The sequence below is a fragment of the Aquarana catesbeiana genome, linkage group LG02 (assembly GCF_042186555.1).
Source record: "Aquarana catesbeiana isolate 2022-GZ linkage group LG02, ASM4218655v1, whole genome shotgun sequence".
Taxonomy (NCBI): Eukaryota; Metazoa; Chordata; class Amphibia; order Anura; family Ranidae; genus Aquarana; species Aquarana catesbeiana.
In genome coordinates, this window is record NC_133325.1 from 772,055,776 (window position 1) to 772,080,029 (window position 24,254).

Here is a 24,254-nt window from a genome sequence, read left to right on the forward strand (position 1 = left end):
AGTCTTTCTATCTATACACAACCATCTAGTAACTATGCACTAAAAGATGATTTTCCCAGGTGTATGTAAACCTGAAAGGATAAGTTCACCTTTTGTAACATGTTACACCCATATTCAGGGTGTAACATGTAACATGTTACAGATGCACCGGCCCCCGAACCTCCCCAGCTCCTCAATGTGACAGGCACCGGGCGATCTTCTTTCCCAGCTCTCTGTCACATTCTGCAGAGAACGTGGCCCACCAGGCCACGTCACTCATTCACAGGGTTCCGTGATTAGAAAACTACAAGGTCCGGCAACCTTAGCGACTGTCAGCTTGTCAGCGCTGTTGAGTCTGCAAGAGCCCTGCAAAGCATCCACCTATATGCTATTCATGGGTGTAAATGCTTTCCAGTCTCCCATCAAAAAAAATAATAAATGCACATTTTTTTACCTGCAAAAAAATATGCCTTTATTATTAATAAAAAAAAAAAAAAAAGCTGAACTGATCCTTTAAAAATCAACATCACTTATTTCATCCTCTTTGTCTGTAAAATACACCATTTTCTTTTTATCTATTTAATAGGTGCAAAAATACCAGAAATCTTGGGAGCCGATAGTGCTCCCTGCCTCTGCTGATTGTTATCAGTTACATTGTTCTTAGGACTACTGATCTACTGGACTACTAGTCCCCACCCATCTTTAATATTAAAAAAGGACAGGGGGAGTTTCTAGCAGTCATGTCCTGTTTTTTTTTTTGTCTTAAAGCGGACCTTCGGTCATTTTTTCAACTTTCCATCTATTAACTCTTCTGCCCTTGTTGTTTTAACTTTGGATAGTAAAACATTTTTTTTTTCTGCCAGTAAATCCCTTATACAGCCCACTTCCTGTTTCTTGTCTGGAAAAAAAGCCTAGGCTTATGACATTATGCACAGCTCTCTCTTTCTCTCACTCAGAAAGAGAGCGGGGACGAGTCATAAGAGGGCCAATAAAAGCTGCAGGGCTGCAGAGCTGGAGGTGTGCCTCTGTGTGTCTGTGTAAATGCAGGAAGGGAACAGGCTTGGACTTGATAAAACACAGTGGACCAACACCAGAAGATGACATGGCTCCCCAAATCATCACTGACTGTGGAAACTTCACAATGGACCTCATGCAACTTGGATTCTGTACCTCTCCACTCTTCATCCAGACTCTGGGACCTTGATTTCCAAATGAAATACAACATTTTCCACAGTCCATGATGATTCGGGGCACCATGTTATCTGCTGGTGTTGGTCCACTGTGTTTTATCAAGTCCAAAGTCAGTCCAGCCCTCTACTAGGAAATTCTAGAGCACTTCATGCTTCCCTCTGCTGACCAGCTTTATGGAGATGCGGATTTCATTTTCCAGCAGGACTTGGCACCTGCCCACACTGCCAAATGTACCAACATCTGGTTTAATGATCATGGTATCCCTGTGCTTGACTGGCCAGAAAACTCACCTGACCTAAACCCCATAGAGAATCTGTGGGGTATTGTCAAGAGGAAGATGAGAGACACCAGACCCAACAAGGCAGATGAGCTGAAGGCCGCTATCAAAGAAACCTGGGCTTCCATAACACCTCAGCAGTGCCACAGGCTGATCGCCTCCATGCCACGCTGCATTGATGCCGTAATTCATGCAAAAGGAGCCCCGACCAAGTATTGAGTGCAGACCATACTGTACGTGGACATACCTTTCAGTAAGCCAACATGTCTGTATTAAAAATCCTTTTTTTTATTGGTCTTATGTAATATTCTAATTTTCTGAGATACTGAATTTGGGGATTTCACTAGCTGTAAGCCATAATCATCAAAATGAAAAGAAAGAAATGCTTGAAACATATCACTCTGTGTGTAACACATCTATATAAAATATATGTGTTTCACTTTTTGAATTGATTTATTGAAATAAATAAACTTTTTGGTGATATTCTAATTTTATGAGATGCACCGGTATTCATTTTTGACTTTTGGGTTTGGATGCGTTTTATTACACTTTACACCCACTGTACTCCCACTTACAGGATGATTACATCATATCACGATTATTGTCCTCCCACCACTTACAGTGTAAAAATCAGATCACATTTTGAACACACCAGCTAAAGCTGCATTGGTGATTTCCCGGGAACCAACGGAAATCTCATTCTCATACAAAAACCATCATCAGGTGTTGTAATCTCGTAACAAAATATCAGTGCGCCAATAGTGATATTAACTAATATATTTTGTGGTGATAAAGGAGAATCCAAAGAATCCTTTGCAGTGGGGCAAAAATATTCATTGGATCTTGAGGCTAACTGTGTGAGTTTGGGGCCGTGCACTTGCACCCGTATGGATGTCAAATTGGGAGCAGGGTCTGTGTCTGTGCATCAGCCGTGTCCCAATTGACTTGGATGGGACTGCATGGATGGAACACCCGGGCTTCGCTGTGTGGGTAAACAGGGTTCTTGCACTGGCGTATGCTGTAGGATGTCCCATGTAAATGAGATCTAAGTCAAGCCTAAAACGTTTTGGATAGAGCAGGAAAGGGTTACAACCCCTGGTAGGTTTCTGCTGCTATCCGAGGCTTGCTTAGAGAGATTTACTCTTTGTTCCTTTCCTGTTGCTGACAATGTATTACAAGGCAAGAAGTGAGGGGGATTTTTCAACAGTAACACAGACAGAATAAAATGCATACCAAAAAAAAAATGGTAACTGAATATATAGGAAATTCAATCTCATAAAATAGGTCATTTAATATTTGATGGACAACAAGTGCAGCGCTCAATGGGACCAGCATACAAAGAACTTCACTATTGATGTGTTGAATCAAGTTCATTTATTAAATGCACGCTTAAATGTTTAAAAACAACAGTCAAATGGGGATGAGATAATCAAAATAAACGTAGTAAAAAGAAACTTATTGCCATTGTTGAAATACTCTGAGAAATTAGAGTAACAAAGAGTTACACAATCCATGATTCATGCAAAAACCGAAGCAATCCTGCTAGACAAAGTTTCTAAATTTGAATCCCTCTGGAGACCTTGGGTTAAACATTACTTACCCCCTGGTCTTGACTGTTCCCTAATTCTTCCGAGAGTATATGGTATCTGCCCCGCTACTATGATTACCTTCACCTGATTCTCTAAACTATTGGTTCCCCTTGGCATTTCCTACCTTCTCCCTCCCGTGCCCTATCCCCCTCACTTGGTTTATTCCTTTTTATTTACCTGATCTACTAACTGTGACAGAAGATGTTTTGAATGGCTGGGATACTTGACTTACACACCAGATAAAGCCAAGCCAAAAGTAGGAACTTGGCCCTGGTATAGCCTAATTTATTCCCTCAGCTATTCTATAACACCTTAACTTTATATTTCTTTATAGGCTCACTCACCTCTATTCTCTTCATTGATAACCTGATCATATTATCTCAATTAACTTAATTTCTCAATATTAACTATGGTCAAAAAGCTGTCATGAAGCTATGATTACAACACTTCATATTACATAATCTTATCCTACGACCAGATGTGTTAACTATTTTCATTTACCTTTATAGGAGAAGCTTTCCTGAATGTTTATGCATTTCCCTACTATATTATTGTACCTGCTCTGTTAATGGGCTGTCTATTCCTATTATATTATTGTACATGCTCTGTTAATGGAACTTTGTTGTAAATTATAAAATTCAATAAAATATCTGAAACAGAAAAAAACTAAGTGTGCCCTGATACACAAACACCAATTCCAGATGACCACCTAAAGGGGATATCTCCTCAACCCCCCTCACACACAATGGCAATGACACTGGTCATGTCTTCACTCATAGATCTTAGTGTGGCATCCAAATAAGGGGAGAGTTTATTTAATAAGAACCCTTGTGACCTATTGTCCTGAATTTAAATAGAATGGGGTGTCTTCACTTCTCCTGGAGTCGAAATAAGTAGAGAAGAGTCCATCGTATGTGAGGAGGGATTCAATAGATATTCCTTACGGATTCAAGAGATATTGCTTATGTTTATGGATTGGGATTGGTGTTTGTGGATCAGGACACATTTAGTTTTTAACGCTGTGGCTGGTTGTCTATATACTGACCAAAAAGTTACTTTCGGTAAAGTAACTCTTTCCTTAAGAGTTTGAGGAAGTGGCTTGACATCCTAACTGATATGTCAGTTAGTAGATTACTGATGCACATGGAGACTGAAGGGGTGAGCTAAGGAGTAGAAAAATAGATTTGGATGTTGTCAGCATAGAGATAGTATTGGAAACCATGTGAAGTTAACTGACCAAGGAATGAGGTGTAGATAGAGAACAAAACACATCTAAGGACAGAGCCTTAGGAGGCTTCAATAGGAAGAGAAGAGAATGAGTTGTAAGTGAAAGACCACTTAGATAGGAAGTAGGAGAACCAGGGAAAAGGCAAGCCAAGGGAGTGGAGTTTATTGAGGAAGAACAGGTGGTCAACTTTATGGAAGGCAGCAGAAAGGTCATATAGTAAGAATACTCATTAGTAGCCACTGGTTTTAGCAATTTGTAAAAGTGAGTTTTTGAAGGGCAGTTTTTGAGAAATGTTGTGGACAAAAACCAGATATATTAGTCTGTCATAACCGCTATAACACCAGAAAATAGGCAAAAAGTAGGACTGCCAACATAATGAGCTAGTAAGGCTGCATTGCATTGCACAGTGCTGTCCTTCTAATATATTTCAAGCAAGCTTTGGGGCTGTAAAGAAACAGGTTAGGTAGACTTACAGAAAAAAAAAAAACAGAGAAGAACTTCAGCTTATTATACATACTCAGTCCTTTAGGGTGGCCAGAGTAGGGGAAGTGACTCAAAAAAAACTGCAATTTTTAAACATTTTATATTGCCCAAACCTTTTTTGGTTTTGGAAAGTTTTGCTGTCTGTGTCCAGGGAAGTGGCATGCGGACAGGGCAAGAAAAGAGAGGCAATCTCTCCAAAGTGAAAGGAATTCATGCCCTATGCAGCTGCTACTGAAATACTAGTCCCATTGAATAGTTTCCCTCTGGAGACAGCTCTAAACTTGGATTTTCCCATTAGTTCCTGTCTCTGTGACAATATACTATATAGAGAATATATAAAAAGGGTGACTCTACAAATAGAGAGAGTGACAGATGGCAATAAGCAAGGGAGCACAGCACCCATCAGGCCACATAGCAGCAAAGATCTCAGAGGGTCAACAACAGGTAAGAATAACTCTTGGAAGGAAGCTGGCCAGGGGTGGACCTATAAAGGATATTTTTACAAAAAGGTGGAGACATTTGAAGGTGAAGGTGAAGGAGAATCAGTTGAATACTTTTGCTCCTTCTGACTCAATGTTGACTCAATCATGTCAAGACAGAATGTTCTGATAAGATATGAGCTCAAGGGTGTTCGGACAAAAGACCCACCTGAGCTATCCTGTCGGAAAGCTGTTGAAGCCAGCAGCTACGTATTCATAGGCTGTAAAGACATTCCCACCCATGCAAGGGGTATGTATACACACAGCTACAGGACAGGGAATGCCTCTACTGCCAATGATTGACTGTCAGCTTTGCCAGCTTTATGGCAGGACAGCTTGGGCCGGTTCATTCATGTGTCCGAACACTCCTGATAGTCATAGATGAACATACAATATCTATCTATCAGGGATTGAAAGCAGTAGTAAACCCAAAAGCAAATATTTAATATACAGCAGCTTACCAATTCTTAGATGTGATGACTTATTAGTTTTCTTTTTTTGATCTTTCTTTCTTCTATTTTCATGTAGTGAACCAGCCAGCAAGTCTGTTTTTCAAAAGCACAGCTTTTTTAGCTCTCCAGCAGAATGTATCAGTTAACATGGATGAGACCAGGCACTTAACACTGGCAGGGGGCATTAAAATGATCAGTTTTTTTTATTCATGCAAAACCTTTATTCCCCTGCTCTCCAAACTGTGGCCCGGGGGCCGAAAGCGGCCCTTTGCTTGCCTTTATCCGGCCCTTGGGTTCCTGCGTATCCCACTGATACGCAGCGCTATTCCTTTCACTTACACCAACAATAGGGACATAATTCCTGCACTGACATCAATTGGAGACTATTCCTCCCACAGACACCAGTGATGGGGCACTATTCTTTCCACTAACATCAAAGATAGAGCACTATCCCTCCCAATGACACCAATGATACGGCGCTGTTCCTCCCACTGACACCAATGATAGGGCATTATTATTCCCTCTGACACCAATGCTGGGGCACTAATAATTCCCCTAATACCAAAGATGGGACATTGTTTACTCCCACTTGTAGTAATATGACTGAACCGGAGTGACTCCATCTTTATAAGTTCATATAAGATTAACTTGGGTTAATCTGCTAGTTAATTTAAGTTCAGTATTCATAGACTGTAACAGTTTTTGCAAGGCACACAAATAGGAAAATATAGCTTATGGCAGCATCTTTCTATATAAAGTTTTTGTGGTGACATGGAACATAAAACAGGGAAGCTGGACCCATGACCATGAGTCAAGGAAGCAGATGGCATAATTGCTATTACTACGTCTGCCATGTTTAAGGGGTTGGGCATTTGGATATGTAATGATATGCGATGTACACCTCTGTATTAACCCTGCCCATTTTCCATATTGTGATTGGCTAATGATAACGTATATAAGTTGTATACCCGCCTAGAATTAAAATAGATAGATAGGTTTTGAACATCAACTTTGACTCATCTTTTCTTGTGCTCAAAAATAATATCTCTTCAGTACTGCAGTACTGAGTGGGTCTTGTGAGTGTGGTAATTGCCATAATTATACCTAGCTGGTCTTGTCAAGTATATAGAAATACCGTTTGATTCCACTTCACCACTGATGCTGGGACATTTTCTACTCCCATTGGCCGCATTCCAGCCCCCAAAAAAGTCTGAATCCCAGTAAACCAGCCCTTTGTTTAAAAAGTTTGGAGACCCCCTGTCCCAAAAGACAAAAAACAACTGTCTGCTGTAACTGATTATAACATGTGAGCTGGAGTTTGGCTTCGATTTTTCTATTTTTTTTGTGGTTCTAAACCTACTAATACATTTAACTCCCTGTACTCATTCCTCCAGAGTTGTGTCTCACTAATACAGGAGGTGTATTGCTGGCCACATTACCAGGTGAAAACAGAGGGGAAAAGCCAAAGAAAAGAAAACTAATGCAGCCACCACATCTAATGTTTGGTAAGAAAAATTTTTGGTTTTGGGTTTATTACCGATTTAACCGATTGCCGACCAGCCATCGTCATTTTACGGCGGCAGGTCAGCACGATCCCACGAACCGTCGTAGCTATACGTCGGCTCGCGGGCTCTTAGGCGAGCAAGCTGCACAGCGGGGGGTGCTGGTGCTCACACACGGGGACTTCCCTGTGACTTTCCCGTGTTGTCAGAGGAGGGCGGGGTCACCGGGTGGCCCCGCCCTCCGTTATATAAGAAATGTCAGAAGAACCGAAGCCTCGCACGGCGGAAGACTCCCACTGAGGTGATCGTGCGGACGGAGTGGAGAAGATGCCTGGAGGAAGATGCGGGACGAGAAGAGCAGAGGAAGAAGAAGATGCAGAAGAAGAAGATGGAGGAAGAAGAAGAACACCGAAGGAAGACCAGAAGAAAGAAGATGAAAGAAGTAGAAATTAATAAAGGACTTGTCAAAAACTGTCTCTTGTGTTTTTTAACCTTTTTGACACTTTTTTTGTGAAATGGTAGGGGTACATTTGTACCCCATTACCAATTCACACGGGGGGGGCGGGATCTGGGGGTCCCATTGTTAAAGGGGGCTTTCAAATTCTGATAAGCCCCCTCTGCAGACCCTCACAACCACCGGCAAGGGTTGTGGGGATGAGGCCCTTCTTCCCATCAACATGGGGACAAGGTGCTTTGGGGGGCTACCTCAAAGCACCCTCCCAATGTTGAGGGCATGTGGCCTGGTACGGTTCAGGAGGGGGGCCCCCCTCTTTTCCTGCGGCCTGCCAGGTTGCGTGCTCGGATAAGGGTCTGGTATGGATTTTTGGGGGGACCATTTTGTTTTAAATTTTGGCGCGGGCTTCCCCTTAAAATCCATACCAGACCCTTGGGGTCTGGTATGGATTTTGAGAGGGACCCCCACGTCATTTTTTTTATTTTGGCACGGGGTTCCCCTTAATATCCATACCAGACTTGAAGGGCCCGGTAAGGAATTTAGGGGAACCCCACACATTTTTTTTTCTATTTTGGTTCGGGGTTCCCCTGTGGGGAAATCCCATGCCGTTTTTATCAATGAACTTGTATGTGTATTGTCATTGTAATTCATTAATAGCCGCGAGTAGTTTTAAATTACTTTTTTTCCTTTGAAATGTCATTTTGCTGTCAGAATGTTCTAAACACGGGAAACATGCGCCCCTTTACAGGCATACTATAGACACCCCCCAGGTACGAAATTTAAAGGAATATTACACTTTTATTGTTTCACTTTAAGCATTATTAAAATCACTGCTCCCGAAAAAACGAACGTTTTTAAAACTTCTTTTTGCATTGATCCATGTCCCCTGGGGCAGGACCCGGGTCCCCAAACACTTTTTATGACAATACCATGCATATAAGCCTTTAAAATTAGCACTTTCGATTACTCCCATAGACTTTTAAAGGGTGTTCCGCGGCTTTCGAAATTGCAGCGAAAACCCCAAATTGTTCGCTGTTCGGCGAACTGGCGAACAGCCAATGTTCGAGTCGAACTCATATTCGACCCGAACTTAAAGCCCATCCCTAGTAAACACACACTTTCCTGTTGTGTTCTGAGAGGAGTGACAGATCGTGTGTTCCTATTAGCTAGGAACCACGATCCGTCACTTCCTCTAGTCAGTCTCCTCCCCCTTCAGTTAGAATCACCTCCCAGGGAACACAGTTAACCCCTTGATCGCCCCCTAGTGTTAACCCCTTTACTGCCAGTGACATTTTTACAGTAATCAATGCATTTTTATAGCACTGATCGCTGTATAAATGCCAGTGGTCCCAAAAATGTGTCAAATTTGTCCGATGTGTCCGCCATAATGTCCCAGTCATGATAAAAATTGCAGATCACCGCCATTACTAGTAAAAAAAAAAATAATAAAAATGCTATAAATCAATTTCTTATTTTGTAGACGCTATAACTTTTGCGCAAACTAATCAGTATAGGCTTATTGCAATTTTTTTTTACCAAAAATATGTAGAAGAATATATATTAGCCTAAACTGAGAAAAAATTGACTTTTTAAAAAAAAAATGGGGATATTTATTATAGCAAAAAGTACAAAATATTGTGTTTTTTTCAAAATTGTCGCTTTTTTTGTTTATAGCGCAAAAAATAAAAACCGCACAGGCGATCAAATACCACCAAAAGAAAGCTCTATTTGTGGGAAAAAAAGGACGTCAATTTTGTTTGGGTGCAGTGTCGCACGGCCGCGCAATTGTCAGTTAAATCGACGCAGTGCTGTGCCGCAAAAATATGGCCCGGTCATTCAGCAGCCAAATCTTCCGGGGCTGAAGTGGTTAAGACAAAGAAGTAAAAACCCAAATATCCATGTAAATAAAATCAGATCATTGTAAGCCCCCATCAGTGTTATGTGGTTTATTCAAATCCCTGTAACTGCCACTTTTGCTGGGCAACTTGGCCTGTTAAAGTGGAAAGTGAAAAAAATAATGGATCTACTTGCAGAATGAACAGGTAATAAATCCATGATACAAGGAGGACTCAGAAAAATGAAAACTGCTGAAAAACAAAAACAGCTTGCATCATCATAGACCCCGCCCATTGTGTTTGGGCATAGACAGCATCACCATCTGCGGGTCCCCTGATAATGCTGTCTACAGCGAAACACGTTGGGCAGGGCCTACGAACGTAACATTACTACATATAACTTCCAGTCATGGGTTAGATGGTGTTTACCATGCAGGACTAATTGCGGAGACTATTTCACACATGCTTTTGTAAGTGTGCGTTTTGTTTTTGATGAATTGAATATTTTAAGCGGTATTTGTCCTATGGAGGTTGTTTTTTTTTTTTTAAATCAGAGCTCCATCCAAAAGGAGGAAGCTCCACTTGTTTTCTTCACTGCCACATTTGGCACCTTTTGGGGGGAGTGGGTACCTGTTTTTGACTACCCTCCTTTTTCCAGGGCCATTCAGAAAGCACAGCGCAGCGCACTTTGCACATGCGCAGTAGTGAACCGGCTGTGAAGCCACAAGGTTTCACTGCGGGTTTCCTTCACAAGGAATGGTGGCAGCAGCACCCTGAGGACCGCTTGAAAAATTACCTGGGGTGCCAACATTGCGGGATTCCTGGATAGGTAAGTGTCCTAATATTAAAAGTCAGCAGCTACAGTATTTTAGCTGCTGACTTTTACATTTTGCAGGGGGGGGGGGGCTGGAGCTCCGCTTTAAGGGACTTATATGGCAGAATTTTGATCTGGGGCTGTGTGATGGCGGTTTCCGGTTCAGATGCATAGAGAGTGTCAGAGCCGTTAACCCTTTGAATGCTATACAATGAGGTATACCGCGCAAAACATGTTGAGAAAGAGTAATGCATGATTTGTGAGGATCCACTATACCTCTGTTCTCCTCTATGGATCACATGCAGTATTAGTGTCACACATGTAATGTTGGGATATATTTCCAAATGGCATTAGAATGTGTATTTGTATCACTTTTTATGTTATTCAGGGATATTTATCCTAAATTTTTATATTTTGTATTAATAAAATATATCCTTTTAGGAATTTTGTGTACTCTGTTCAAGCTGGTACCGCGATAGTCCATCTCCTCCTCCCCCTCTCCCCTTCTTGGTGACCTGTTGGGGACAGGTTTTCTTTGTCCCAATCTCCTCAATTCATTTTGGATGACGGTACCTTTTTACCGTTATATATTTATATTATTTATGAGGCCTAAGCTTCATTGATACAATAAGGCTTGGGGATTATTTTTGGTGGAGCACTGTTTTCAGTGTTTTCGACGCTTTTCGCTGTGTTTGAAGATTCAAGCATTTTGTCATTTTTTCACGCATAAGTATTGGGGACGCAGGTACCTGTTAATATATATTTTTTTTAAATATCCAGCACAATCTTTTTCATATCATTTTGTCACTTACTGTATATGAACTGTTCTCATATGGGAAACACATATATGGATACTTCTGGTGAATTTGCACTATATGAGTTTACAGCAATATTAATTTTTTTGTACACATTGTTGTTGATTTTTTTTATGCTTTTGGATTATAGATTTTTTTTTGTTTTATTATTATAGCTCTGCACTTTATATATTATATTTCACATTTGGTATCAAAGCGTGTGCTTGCTGCTCTAGTTTGTACTGTACATGATCTGGTCATTTTTCACATATATCATATGGATTGCATTACTTTACAATCTAAAGACAAAAAAATTAACTCAATGAAAATAAATTACCTTTTTTTTCTAGTTTGAAGAGTGTTAATTTTAAAACAACTAACCTTACTGTAAATAAAAATTACAGATTTTATGTGATTTTTCACCTTTATATTGACACTAAAACTTACTCCCTGGTACAAAGCATAGAGAAGTTATTTACAAATGAAATAATTTTTTTTTTAATTTTATGAATTTTTAAAATTTGTAACTGAACAAGCAAAAAACAAAAACTGGTAAAAGTTAATATGTAAATGATAATAAAAAATCATCAAACAAATAATAGAATAAAGGATCTTATTAGCGCTGGTCAAGAAGACTTATGCTGCGTACACATGATCGGACTTTCCACCAACAAAACCGTGTTTTTTTTTCTGAAGGATGTTGGCTCAAACTTGTTTTGCCTACACACGGTCACACAAATGTTGGCCCAAAATTCTGAACGTGAGAGCGCGATGACATACAAGACGTATGACGAGCCGAGAAAAAGGAAGTTCAATAGCCAGCGCGGCTCCTTCTGCTTGATTCCGAGCATGCGTGAACTTTTGTGCGACGGACTTGTGTACATACGATCGGACTTTCCGACAACAAAGTGAAGTTGGCTGAAAATTTGAGAACCTGCTCTCAAACATTTGTGGACAGAAATTGAGACAGCAAATGTTCGATGGAGCATACACGCGGTTGGACTTTCCGACAACAAGCTCACATTGAACATTTCCCATCGGAAAGTCTGACCGTGTGTATGCGGCATTACTATTAAAAAAAAAAAAAGTGATTTTTTTTTTTTTATTGACATTGGCTGCAGATCACAAGACAATCCTTTGAACTGCACATAAAGGAACTAATATGCTGTAACTATAATTTTGTATTTAATTATCAGAGAGGCCTGTAAAATATACTGAGAACAAATCACGGTACCGTAATTTTTCTGCATAGAGCAGCAATGGCAAGGGAGAAAGCTTTGGACATGCCCAAAGTACTTACTGTAGATTAAGTTATTCTGACTGTGCCTCATTCCATCTACTGGTTAAAAAGAAAAACCTATGTGGATGGGAGGAGGCACTGATAGTTTGCTTTTAAAAATATCACCTCTCGAGCTGTCACCTTCAATTCTTGCTTCACCACCTAGTGTGTTGCCTTTTTTTTTTTTACAATGTCACCATTTAGTAACCAAAATAGCAAAGCTGAAGCACAACTTACAGTTTGGATTCATTTACTAGTATCCTGCAGTAGGTCACATAAGGTGCCTTAATTGGATTCACATGGTAAATGTGGGATATTTAGGACATCTCCTTTTACGAGTTTGGTGTGGAGGAACTTCAGTGGCCTGCACAGAGCCTTGACCTCAACCCTACTGAACTCTACTCTCTCTCTAGTCCAACATCAGTCTCCAACCTTACAAATGCTCTTTTGGTTGAATGAGCACAAATTCCAACAGACACACATTAGTATTTTTATTTATTTTTTTTTCATTAAAAAGAAAAACTCCAATGAAGGCAAAAACAACAAGCAACAAGCAAATAAACACTGTATTCATGTACAATATATGGCAAAAGTTTGTGGGCACCTGACCATCACCACTACTGTTTGTCACTCTTCAAAATAACTGACTGTAAAGGGTAAGTTCACCTTTACAGAAAAATCTGTAAGGTGAATTTACACAGGACCCCCTCCTGTCTATCTGACCTGGACCGCGGCAATCTCCCATTCTGAGCCCCGGTATATCCGCATCAACGGTCCAGGGCTTAGAAACCCCCTCTACATCCATGCGTCTTCTTCCCAGCTGACAGGACAGGCTATGCAGCTTCTGATTGGTTGGCGCCGCCCATGTGATGGCGCTGACCAATTAAATTACCCTGTTTCCCCGAAAATAAGACCTAACGTGATTGTCGATGATGGCTGCAATATAAGCCCTACCCCCCAAATAAGCCCTAGTTAAAGGTCTTGTAGGTCTTATTTTCAGGGTAGGGCTTATTTTCAGGGAAACAGGGTAGGGCTTATTTGGGGGGTTGGGCTTATATTGCAGCCATCACTGACAATCAAGCTAGGTCTTATTTTCGGGGAAACAGGGTAGAATGCACCGAACCACCCCTCCCAATGAGGTACATTTTGGACATTCAGCTGAGGGGATTTCTAAGCCCCAGACTCCTGCCAAGGATATACCGGGGCTCAGAATAGGAAATCACTGCGGTCCAGGTCAGCGGAACCGGGGGGAAGGGGTCCTGTGTAAGTTCACCATACAGATTTCTCGGGTGGCCTTCACAAAGCCTTGACCTCAACCCTACTGAACACCATCCATAAAGACATGGTTTTATGAGTTTGGTGTCAAGGAACTTGGGTGGCCTTTACAGAGCCCTGACCTCAACCATATTAAACTCTTTGAGCTCTCATCGAACAACAGTACCTGACTTCACAAATGCTCTTACGGCTAAATGGGTAAAAAAGTTCCATAAGCACAAAATCTTGCAGAACGTTATTCCAGAAGGGTGGAAGATGCTGTAGCTTCAAAAGAGGAGGGGGAAAAGCTCCTTATTAATGTCCATGGTTCTGGAACAATATGTCCAACAAGCACATATAGATGTGATGGTCAGGAGTCCATATACTTTTTGCATTTTAGTGTTTGTGCTTTTTATCTTCATAAAAGTTCCAGAAGTACTTTTTGTAACAGTTAAAAAAAAAGCTATGGTAATTAAAATATTAAGTCAAGCCCATCATTATAATGAATTACAGAATACAGCATACAACATCTAGAAAAGACAGGTTAGATAAGGTTTTAAGAAGATACAAAAAGAAAAGAATAAAAATAAAATACAACGGGGAGGAAAGAAAAAAGTAAAAGCATAACCAACCTTTTTTTTTTTTTTTTTTAACCAAAACCCATGCTTTGTATTTGTGGCTGTAACGGATGCTTATATTGCTGTGGTCCAAGGGTCTCATTGCAGAAAGTGAAAGCAGCTTACCTGATCTCCCCTTGCGACAGCCAATAGCAACCACGAGCAGGAACAAAATTTGTATTTCTTGCAGAAATTTCATATTGAGTTTATCAGTTTTCATGTAGAAAGTTCTTCACTTTGAGAAGCTCCCAGCAAGTGTTGGTCATCGTGAACATCAACTCAACTCAAGTCTCATCAGAAATTGTCTACATTCTGCTCCATATAGATAAGGATGTGATGTTGCCAGGGACTCTCTCTTTTTTAGGTCTTTTCACCACCAGACAATTTCCTGTGTCTTAACTTCAAATGACACAAAGGAAATAAACTGGGGGAAAGACTTTATTTTCAGAAACTTGTGATGTAGAGCAGTGGGATGATACGTTTTGACTGATTGTTAAACCCAAGAAAGTATAATTTTCTATTATAGCAGTTAGGTTACAGTTTTTACTTATTTTTACTGTGAAAAAAAAGTTTAACTGGAAATTCCCTCTGTAGGATTCATTCATGTAGTAGTGTCGTTCTGCTCTACCAATAACATCTTAAGGGTTTCACAACGGAGCAGTACATTTATAAATCTCCATGAATACATTTCTGACACATTACAATGTACAGTACAGCAACAATATAATTTTTTTTTAAACTGTAGCTTTATCATAAAAAGTAATCATAGTCCCTTAAAGTGGGAGTAAACTCCCATGGTTGATTTTTACCTATAGGTAAGTACAGTGGGGGCGGAAAGTATTCAGACCCCCTTAAATTTGTCACTCTTTGTTATATTGCAGCCATTTGCTAAAATCATTTAAGTTCATTTTTTTTCCTCATTAATGTACACACAGCACCCCATATTGACAGAAAAACACAGAATTGTTGACATTTTTGCAGATTTATTAAAAAAGAAAAACTGAAATATCACATGGTCCTAAGTATTCAGACCCTTTGCTCAGTATTTAGTAGAAGCACCCTTTTGATCTAATACAGCCATGAGTCTTTTTGGGAAAGATGCAACAAGTTTTTCACACCTGGATTTGGGGATCCTCTGCCTTTCCTCCTTGCAGATCCTCTCCAGTTCTGTCAGGTTGGATGGTAAACGTTGGTGGACAGCTATTTTTAGGTCTCCCAAGAGATGCTCAATTGGGTTTAAGTCAGGGCTCTGGCTGGGCCATTCAAGAACAGTCACGGAGTTGTTGTGAAGCCACTCCTTTGTTATTTTAGCTGTGTGCTTAGGGTCGTTGTCTTGTTGGAAGGTAAACCTTCGACCCAGTCTGAGGTCCTGAGCACTCTGGAGATTGTTTTCGTCCAGGATATCCCTGTACTTGCCCGCATTCATCTTTCCCTTGATTGCAACCAGTCGTCCTGTCCCTGCAGCTGAAAAACACCCCCACGGCATGATGCTGCCACCACCATGCTTCACTGTTGGGACTGTATTGGACAGGTGATGAGCAGTAACTGGTTTTCTCCGCACATACTGCTTAGAATTAGGGCCAAAAAGTTCTATCTTGGACTCATCAGACCAGAGAATCTTATTTCTCCATCTTGGAGTCCTTCAGGTGTTTTTTTTAGCAAACTCCATGTTGGCTAAAATGTGTCTTGCACTGAGGAGAGGCTTCTGTCAGGCCACTCTACCATAAAGCCCCGACTGGTGGAGGGCTGTAGTGATGGTTCACTTTCTACAACTTTCTCCCATCTCCCGACTGCATCTCTGGAGCTCAGCCACAGTGATCTTTGGGTTCTTTTTTACCTCTGTCACGAAGGCTCTTCTCCCCCAATAGCTTAGTTTGGCCAGACAGCCAGCTCTAGGAAGGGTTCTGGTCGTCCCAAACGTCTTCCATTTAAGGATTATGGAGGCCACTGTGCTCTTAGGAACCTTAAGTGCAGCATAAATTTTTTTTGTAACCTTGGCCAGATCTGTGCCTTGCCACAATTCTGTCTCTGAGCTCTTCAGGCAGTTCCTTTGACCTCATGATTCTCATTTGCTCTGACATGCACTGTGAGCTGTAAGGTCTTATATAGACAGGTGTGTGGCTTTCCTAATCAAGTCCAATCAGTATAATCAAACACAGCTGGACTCAAATGAAGGTGTAGAACCATCTCAAGGATGATCAAAAGAAATGGACAGCACCTGAGTTAAATATATGAGTGTCATAGCAAAGGGTCTGAATACTTAGGACCATGTGATATTTCAGTTTTTCTTTTTTAATAAATCTGCAAAAATGTCAACAATTCTGTGTTTTTCTGTCAATATGGGGTGCTGTGTGTACATTAATGAAGAAAAAAATGAACTTAAATGATTTTAGCAAATGGCTGCAATATAACAAAGAGTGAAAAATGTAAGGGGGTCTGAATACTTTCCGTCCCCACTGTATATAGAAAGGCTTACCTATAGGTACAGTAAATAGCTCCTAAATGTGCACCATTATGGAGATATTTACTTGGGAAGCCGCCGGTGAAGTCACTGATGCATTCGCTGTGAAGGAACGGCACCATGCCATTCCTTCAGAGCCCTGTGCCGTGAGCAGTGGCTCCAGCATGTACGCGCGGGAGTGACGTCATTGTGGCTCGTCCAATCAAAGGCCCGGAGCCCTTGAACACAGAAGGGAGACCGGGTAAAGATGGAAGCCCTATCAGCGGTGACAGCGTGTGCCACTGGAGGGCTTCGTTTTAAGGTGCATCCTAGCGATGCCAAGCATACTAGCATATTTTAACTTTGCCTTGCAAAAAAAAAATGGCAGTTTACTACTGCTTTAAATCCCAGTAAAGAGAGTGTGCCTAGAAATAAGAGGAGCATCTTGGGAGCATTAATTCATCATTTCATCAGTTTGCTGCAGACAGGAGAAACATTTCCTCAGTCTCCCCTTAACCACTAATCACTCACTTAGACTGTTCAAAGAAACTTTCTGGAAGCTTCATATTGGGAGGCAGCTGAACTCTGAAAGGCAACATTTGTACACACAACTATTATGCAATTACTGTAATTTACAGTGTTGTGAAATCTTGTCAAGCATATTAGTCTACGAAGTAGAATGCTCTCGTGAATAATGCCTGATCAAAGATGGCCCCACCTATCTGGAGTGAAAAGCAGAAGATGGCATGGTTATGGAGAGTTTTGTGATTTTTGCGAGAGGTAATACATATCTAGTGTTATACATTACTTATTATAATGCATCCTCATCCATTTTGAGTACAGCTTTGGCACAGCCATCTGAAACTTAAATTTAGTTTTGCATTACATTCATTAAAGCTGTAGTAGACTGCAGCATTTAAAAAAAAAAAATCCCCTGCAAGGCAATAGCCTAACGTGCTAGTAAGACACACAGAGCGTGGCTCAGCCCTGTCCCAGTTCCCTCCTCACTGGTTCCCGCTGCTGTGTCTCAGCCAATAAGGAGGGAGAGACCTGGGAGAGCCGATGCTCTTGTACACATTGCTGGAACGAGAGGGGGCTCATGTAAGTATTAGGGTGGGCTGAAGGGAAAGCTGCACACTGAAAGTTTTCACCTTGATCCATACAATACATAAAGGTGAAAAAACGTCAGCCTTTAGAGCCACTTTAACCCTGTTATGTACAGTATGTCACAAAAGTGAGTACACCCCTCACATTTTTGTAAATTATTTATCATATGTTTTCATGTGACATCACTGAGTGTACAGCTTGTATAACAGTTTAAATTTGCTGTCCCCTCAAAATAACTCAACACACAGCCGTTAATGTCTAAACAGCTGCAACAAAAGTGAGTACACCCCTAAGTGAAAATGTCCAAATTGGGCCCAATTAGCCATTTTCCCTCCCCGGTGTCATGTGACTCATTAGTGTTACAAAGTCTCAGGTGTGAATGGGGAGCAGGTGTGTTAAATTTGGTGTTATCGCTCTCACTCTCTCATACTGGTCACTGGAAGTTCAACATGGCACCTCATGGCAAAGAACTCTCTGAGGATCGGAAAAAAAGAATTGTTGCTCTACATAAAGATGGCCTAGGCTATAAGAAGTTTGCCAAGACCCTGAAACTGAGCTGCAGCACGGTGGCCAAGACAAGGGCTGGACTTACCATAGGGCTTGAGTGGGCTCAAGCCCATGGGCCCCGCCCAATAGGGGGCCCCGCAGGCCCCAGCCGAGTGTACTTTGGCTATACTCGGCTAGTTCCGCTCACAGTCATGCCTAGTCCCCCCCTATGATGGACATAACACAGGGACTGGGCGTGACTGTGAGTGGAGCTAGCCGAGTGCACTCGGCTAGCTCCGGCGGCGGCGCTCAGCTCCCAGTCACGCCCAGTCCTGCCATTGGACCTGTGTTATGTCCATCATGGGGCGGGACTGGGTGGGACTGCAAGAGGAGCCAAGAAAAGCCAACAGGAGCCAAGATACACAGGACCGGCTCTGTGTATCTCGGTGGTGCCATATTTAAACTGCAGTGACACTGACAAGTCACTGCAGTTTAACTGCAGCCTGGGCAAGGCTGCAAATGACATGGACAAGGCTGCAGATGGACACTGATAAGGCTGCAGATGGAGGCTGCAAGGCTGCAAATCACACTGACAAGACTGCAAGGCTGCAAATGACACTGGGCAAGGCTGCAAATGACACTGGACAAGCATGCAGATGGACGCTGTGCAAGGCTGCATTGATGAGCATTTAAACGTAAGTTTTTTTCCTTAAGTGCTAGTTCACACCAGACGTAGTTCCGTTTAGTTCCGTGCGCTTTTTTTCTGCACAAAATGCACACGCACAGTGCTTTCCATGTATTCCAATGGCTCTAGTTCACATCATGCAGTCAGTTTCCAGTCAGTTTCTGCACCGGAAACTGACACTGCATGGTGTGAACTAGAGCCATTGGAATACATGGGAAACACTGTGCATGCATTTTGAGTGCAGAAACAAAGCGCACGGAACTGCGTCTGGTGTGAACTAGCACTAAATTGTTTTTTTCCTTAGAATTCCTTAAACTCTTATCTTGAGGTTTGCTGATTATTGGCAGTTACGTAGTGCCTCGTTTACTGCCGTTGAGAAAATCTGTCTGCATTAGACAGTGATGTAATGGCAGACAAATGGTATCAGAGTGGCGCGCTTAAAAGAAAACTAAAGGTTTAAAGTAATGTATAGAAGGTAGGGCCCGAAAGTGGCTCAAGCCCAGGGGCTGCCACCACCCTGAGTCCTGCCCTGGCCAAGACCATACAGAGGTTTAACAGGACAGGTTCCACTCAGAACAGGTCTCGCCATAGTCGACCAAAGAAGTTGAGTGCACATGCTCAGCATCATATGCAGAGGTTGTCATTGGATCATTGGATATGACGTTGTCAAGGTGATGCCATCCACTGCACCTAGTGTGAATATATCCTAAACTGTGCAAGTAAGCCTGATTATAGGTACAAGTTCAAGAAATTACTTTACTATTACTTTAAAGTCCAGCTGCATTCAATATTTTGGTTTTAAACCGAATCAAGGGGTTTTTTTTTTTGTTTTGTTTTTTTGCTGCCTGTGTTCTTTGTGGGGATATTTCCTCTTATTTATTGTCAGGACAGAAAGTAGTGGGAAATTTCTTCAATTGGGACTAGGGATGAGCCGAACACCCCCCTGTTTGGTTCGCACCAGAACTTGCGAACAGGCAAAAAATTTGTTCGAACACACGAACACCGTTAAAGTCTATGGGACACGAACATGAATAATCAAAAGTGCTACTTTTAAAGGCTTATATGCAAGTTATTGTCATAAAAAGCGTTTGGGGACCTGGGTCCTGCCCCAGGGGACATGGATCAATGCAAAAAAAGTTTTAAAAACGGACGTTTTTTTCGGGAGCAGTGATTTTAATATTTCTTAAAGTGAAACAATAAAAGTGTAATATTCCTTTAAATTCCGTACCTGGGGGTGTCTATAGTATGCCTGTAAAGGGGTGCATGTTTCCCGTGTTTAGAACAGTCTGACGGCAAACTGATATTTCAAAGGAAAAAAAGTCATTTAAAACTACTGAATAATAATGAATTGCTGGTCCGACAATACACATAAAAGTTCATTAATAAAAATGGCATGGGAATTCCCCACAGGGGAACCCCGAACCAAAATTTTTTTTAAAAATGACGTGGGGGGTCCCCCTAAATTCCATACCAGAACCTTCAGGTCTGGTATAGATTTTAACCACTTCAGCCCCAGAAGGATTTACCCCCTTCCTGACCAGAGCACTTTTTGCGATTCGGCACTGCGTCGATTTAACTGACAATTGCGCGGTCGTGCAACATGGCTCCGAAACAAAATTGACGTCCTTTTTTTCCCACAAATAGAGCTTTCTTTTGGTGGTATTTGATCATCTCTGCGATTTTTATTTTTTGCGCCATAAACATAATAAGAGCGACAATTTTGAAAAAACCGCATTATTTTTTTACATTTTGCTATAATAATTATCCCCAAAAAATATATAAAAAAACATTTTTTTTCCTCAGTTTAGGCCAATCCGTATTCTTCTACACATTTTTGGTAAAAAAAATCGCAATAAGCGTTTATTGATTTGTTTGCGCAAAAGTTATAGCGTTTACAAAATAGGGGATATGGGTTATGGCATTTTTATTAATAATTTTTTTTTACTAGTAATGGCGGCGATCAGCGATTTTATTGTGACTGCGACGTTATGGCGGACATGTCGGACATTTTTGACACATTTTTGGGACCATTGTCATTTATACAGCAATCAGTGCTATAAAATGCATTGATTCCTGTATAAATGACACTGGCAGTGAAGGGGTTAACCACTAGGGGGCCGGGAGGGGTTAAGTATGTCCTAGGGGAGTGATTTCTAACTGTCAGGGGGATGGGCTGGTGTGTGACGTCACCCCCAAAACACCTTGTCCCCATGTTGATGGGGACAAGGGCCTCATCCCCACAACCCTTGCCTGGTGGTTGTGGGGTTCTGTGGGCGGGGGGCTTATCGGAATCTGGAAGCCCCCTTTAACATGGGGACCCCCAGATCCCGGCCCTCCCCCCTGTGTGAAATGGTAAGGGGGTACAAAAGTACCCCTACCATTTCACAAAAAAACTTTCAAAAATTTTAAAAATGACAAGAGACAGTTTTTGACAATTCCTTTATTTAAATGCTTCTTCTTTCTTCTTTCTTCTATCTTCTTTCTTCTGTCTTCTATCTTCTATCTTCCTTCGGTTTCTTCCTCCATCTTCTTCTTCTTCTGGTTCTTCTGGTTCTTCGTCCGATGTTCTCGTCCGGCATCTTCCTCTGCGGCGTCTTCTTCCCTTTTTCTCCTCGGGCTGCTCCGCATCCATGATGGCATGGTGGGAGGCTCCGCTGTGTGACGCTTCTCCTCTTCTGACGGTTTTTAAATAACGGGGGGCGGGGCCACCCGGTGACCTCGCCCCCCTCTGACGCACGGGGACTTGATGGGGACTTCCCTGTGGCATTCCCCATGACGTCAGAGGGGGCGGCGTCACCCGTTGCATTACCCCGCCCCCTTCTGATGTCACGGGGAATGCCACAGGGAAGTCCCCGTCAAGACCCCGTGCGTCAGAGGGGGGCGGGGTAACCGGATGGCCCCGTTCCCCGTTATTTAAGAACCGTCAGAAGAGAAGAAAGCGTCACCCAGCGGGAGCCTCCCATCATGCCATCATGGATGCGGAGCGGCCCGAGGAGAAGAAGGAAAGAAGACGCCGCGGAGGAAGATGCCAGGTGAGAACACTGGAATAAGAACCAGAAGAACCAGAAGAACCAGAAGAAGAAGAAGATGGAGGAAGAAACCAAAGGAAGATAGAAGATAGAAGAAGCATTTAAATAAAGGAATTGTCATTAAACTGTCTCTTGTCATTTTTAACATTTTTGGCAGTTTTTTTGTGAAATGGTAGGACCCCTTACCATTTCACACAGGGGGGAGGGCCGGGATCTGGGGATCCCCTTGTTAAAGGGGGCTTACAAATTCCGATAAGCCCCCCGCCCGCAGACCCCCACAACCACCAGGCAAGGGTTGTGGGGATGAGGCCCTTGTCCCCATCAACATGGGGACAAGGTGTTTTGGGGGGCTACCCCAAAGCACCCTCCCAATGTTGAGGGCATGTGGCCTGGTACGGTTCAGGAGGGGGGGGCGCTCTCTCGTCCCCCCTCTTTTCCTGCGGCCTGCCAGGTTGCGTGCTCGGATAAGGGTCTGGTATGGATTTTTGGGGGGACCCCACGCCATTTTTAAAAAAAAATTTGGCGCGGGGTTCCCCTTAAAATCCATACCAGACCTGAAGGGCCTGGTATGGAATTTAGGGGGACCCCCCACGTCATTTTTTTTTATAATTTTGGTTCGGGGTTCCCCTGTGGGGAATTCCCATGCCATTTTCATCAATGAACTTTTATGTGTATTGTCGGACCGGCAATTCATTAATAGCCGCAAGTAGTTTTAAATGACTTTTTTTCCTTTGAAATGTCATTTTGCTGTCAGACTGTTCTAAACACGGGAAACATGCGCCCCTTTACAGGCATACTATAGACACCCCCCAGGTACGAAATTTAAAGGAATATTACATACACTTTTATTGTTTCACTTTAAGCATTATTAAAATCACTGCGCCTGAAAAAACGGCCGTTTTTAAAACTTTTTTTTGCATTGATCCATGTCCCCTTATGGCAGGACCCAGGTCCCCAAACACTTTTTATGACAATACCATGCATATAAGCCTTTGGCACTTTTAATTTCTCCCATAGACTTTTAAACGGTGTTCCGCGGCTTTCGAATTTGCCGTGAACACCCCAAATTGTTCGCTGTTCGGCGAACTGGCGAACAGCCGATGTTCGAGTCGAACATGAGTTCGACTTGAACTCGAAGCTCATCCCTAATTGGGACATAAACATAAACACCAAAACATATTTAGGCAGAGTGGGGAAGGCTTACAACTTCTTCTTGTTTGTTTTATGCCTGTATGTGCCTTCCTGTCCTGATGACAACTCTGCTACCCACCCCCCCCTATTTATTGTATGGGCATCACAGCAACAAGAGGGTTAAATGTCTACAATGGTTTCACTAACAGAAATGAAAAAAAATACTTTTTTAAATCCACTAACTGGGTTAAAAAAAGGGTTAATTTCATTGTCCTCCTTCAAACTCCAGAAGGTTTGGTGCAGAGGAACCTTAAAAATCACCTTCAACCCCCAACACACACAGACTGCCCAAATGAACCAGGGAAATTGTGGCTGATGCTGCCACACAGGAAACCAAAAACATTCGTTCCATGATCTAACAAGACAGTTAGATTGTTTACCTCTACCAAAAAAAAAATAATCATATAATCCCTGTTTTATGCCGTAACGTAATAATTGAGTTTGCCATTACAACTTTATGCAGAATAGGATTCTGCAGCTCCTTAGCAGCACAGGATATTGTCTAACACTACCTGTTACTGTTAAAATATACTATGATGGAGCAAGCATACTTACCAACTGTCCTGAATTTCCCGGGACATTCCCGGGATTTAGACCCTTTTTCCGGATTTAGCCATTCCCGGGAAATGTCCCGGGAAATTCTTATTTTACCGTTTTTGTTTTTTTTTCCGCCACCGCCGCTAGAGGTCCGTGGCCGACGGAGACAATGTCTCCATCGGCCGCCATTTTCCCAAAGACCAAAACAAATAATTACTGTTTAGTAATGGTCGGGTGGCTGCCAATAGAATTTGAGCTGTGGCACCGCCCACCTCCCGACCCGCTGCCGTCTGTCTGTGACCTGATGTGGGAAGGGGCGGGGGTGGGCGGCGCCACAGCTCAATTGCTTTTGGCAGCCACCTGGCTATTTTGTCTCCACTGCTGGGAATGCCTGATGTAAGGAAAGGGGGGGCTCCATTGGGGGATGCCTGGTGTAAGGACAGGACTCTGCTGGCAATATCTGATGTAAGGGAGGACTCTGCTGGCAATGTCTGATGTAAGGGACGACTCTGCTGGCAATGCCTAATGTAAGGGGGGACTCCGCTGGCAATG

At 42.3% G+C, this 24,254-nt stretch overlaps 1 protein-coding gene across 2 annotated transcripts in view; it reads right to left on the reverse strand.

The window, feature by feature from the left end:
- The window catches only part of LOC141129350 (cell surface glycoprotein CD200 receptor 1-like), a 65,411-nt gene extending 50,749 nt beyond the window's left edge, over nucleotides 1-14,662 (reverse strand). The window contains exon 1 of one of the 2 annotated variants that reach the window (XM_073617324.1): nucleotides 14,243-14,662. In XM_073617324.1, coding sequence (XP_073473425.1) covers nucleotides 14,243-14,447 — 205 coding nt within the window. In that variant the 5' untranslated portion in view covers nucleotides 14,448-14,662. The remainder of the gene's footprint in view (nucleotides 1-14,242) is intronic. The other variant, XM_073617325.1, reaches the window with a different exon arrangement.
- Between the last annotated feature and the right edge of the window lie 9,592 nt (nucleotides 14,663-24,254).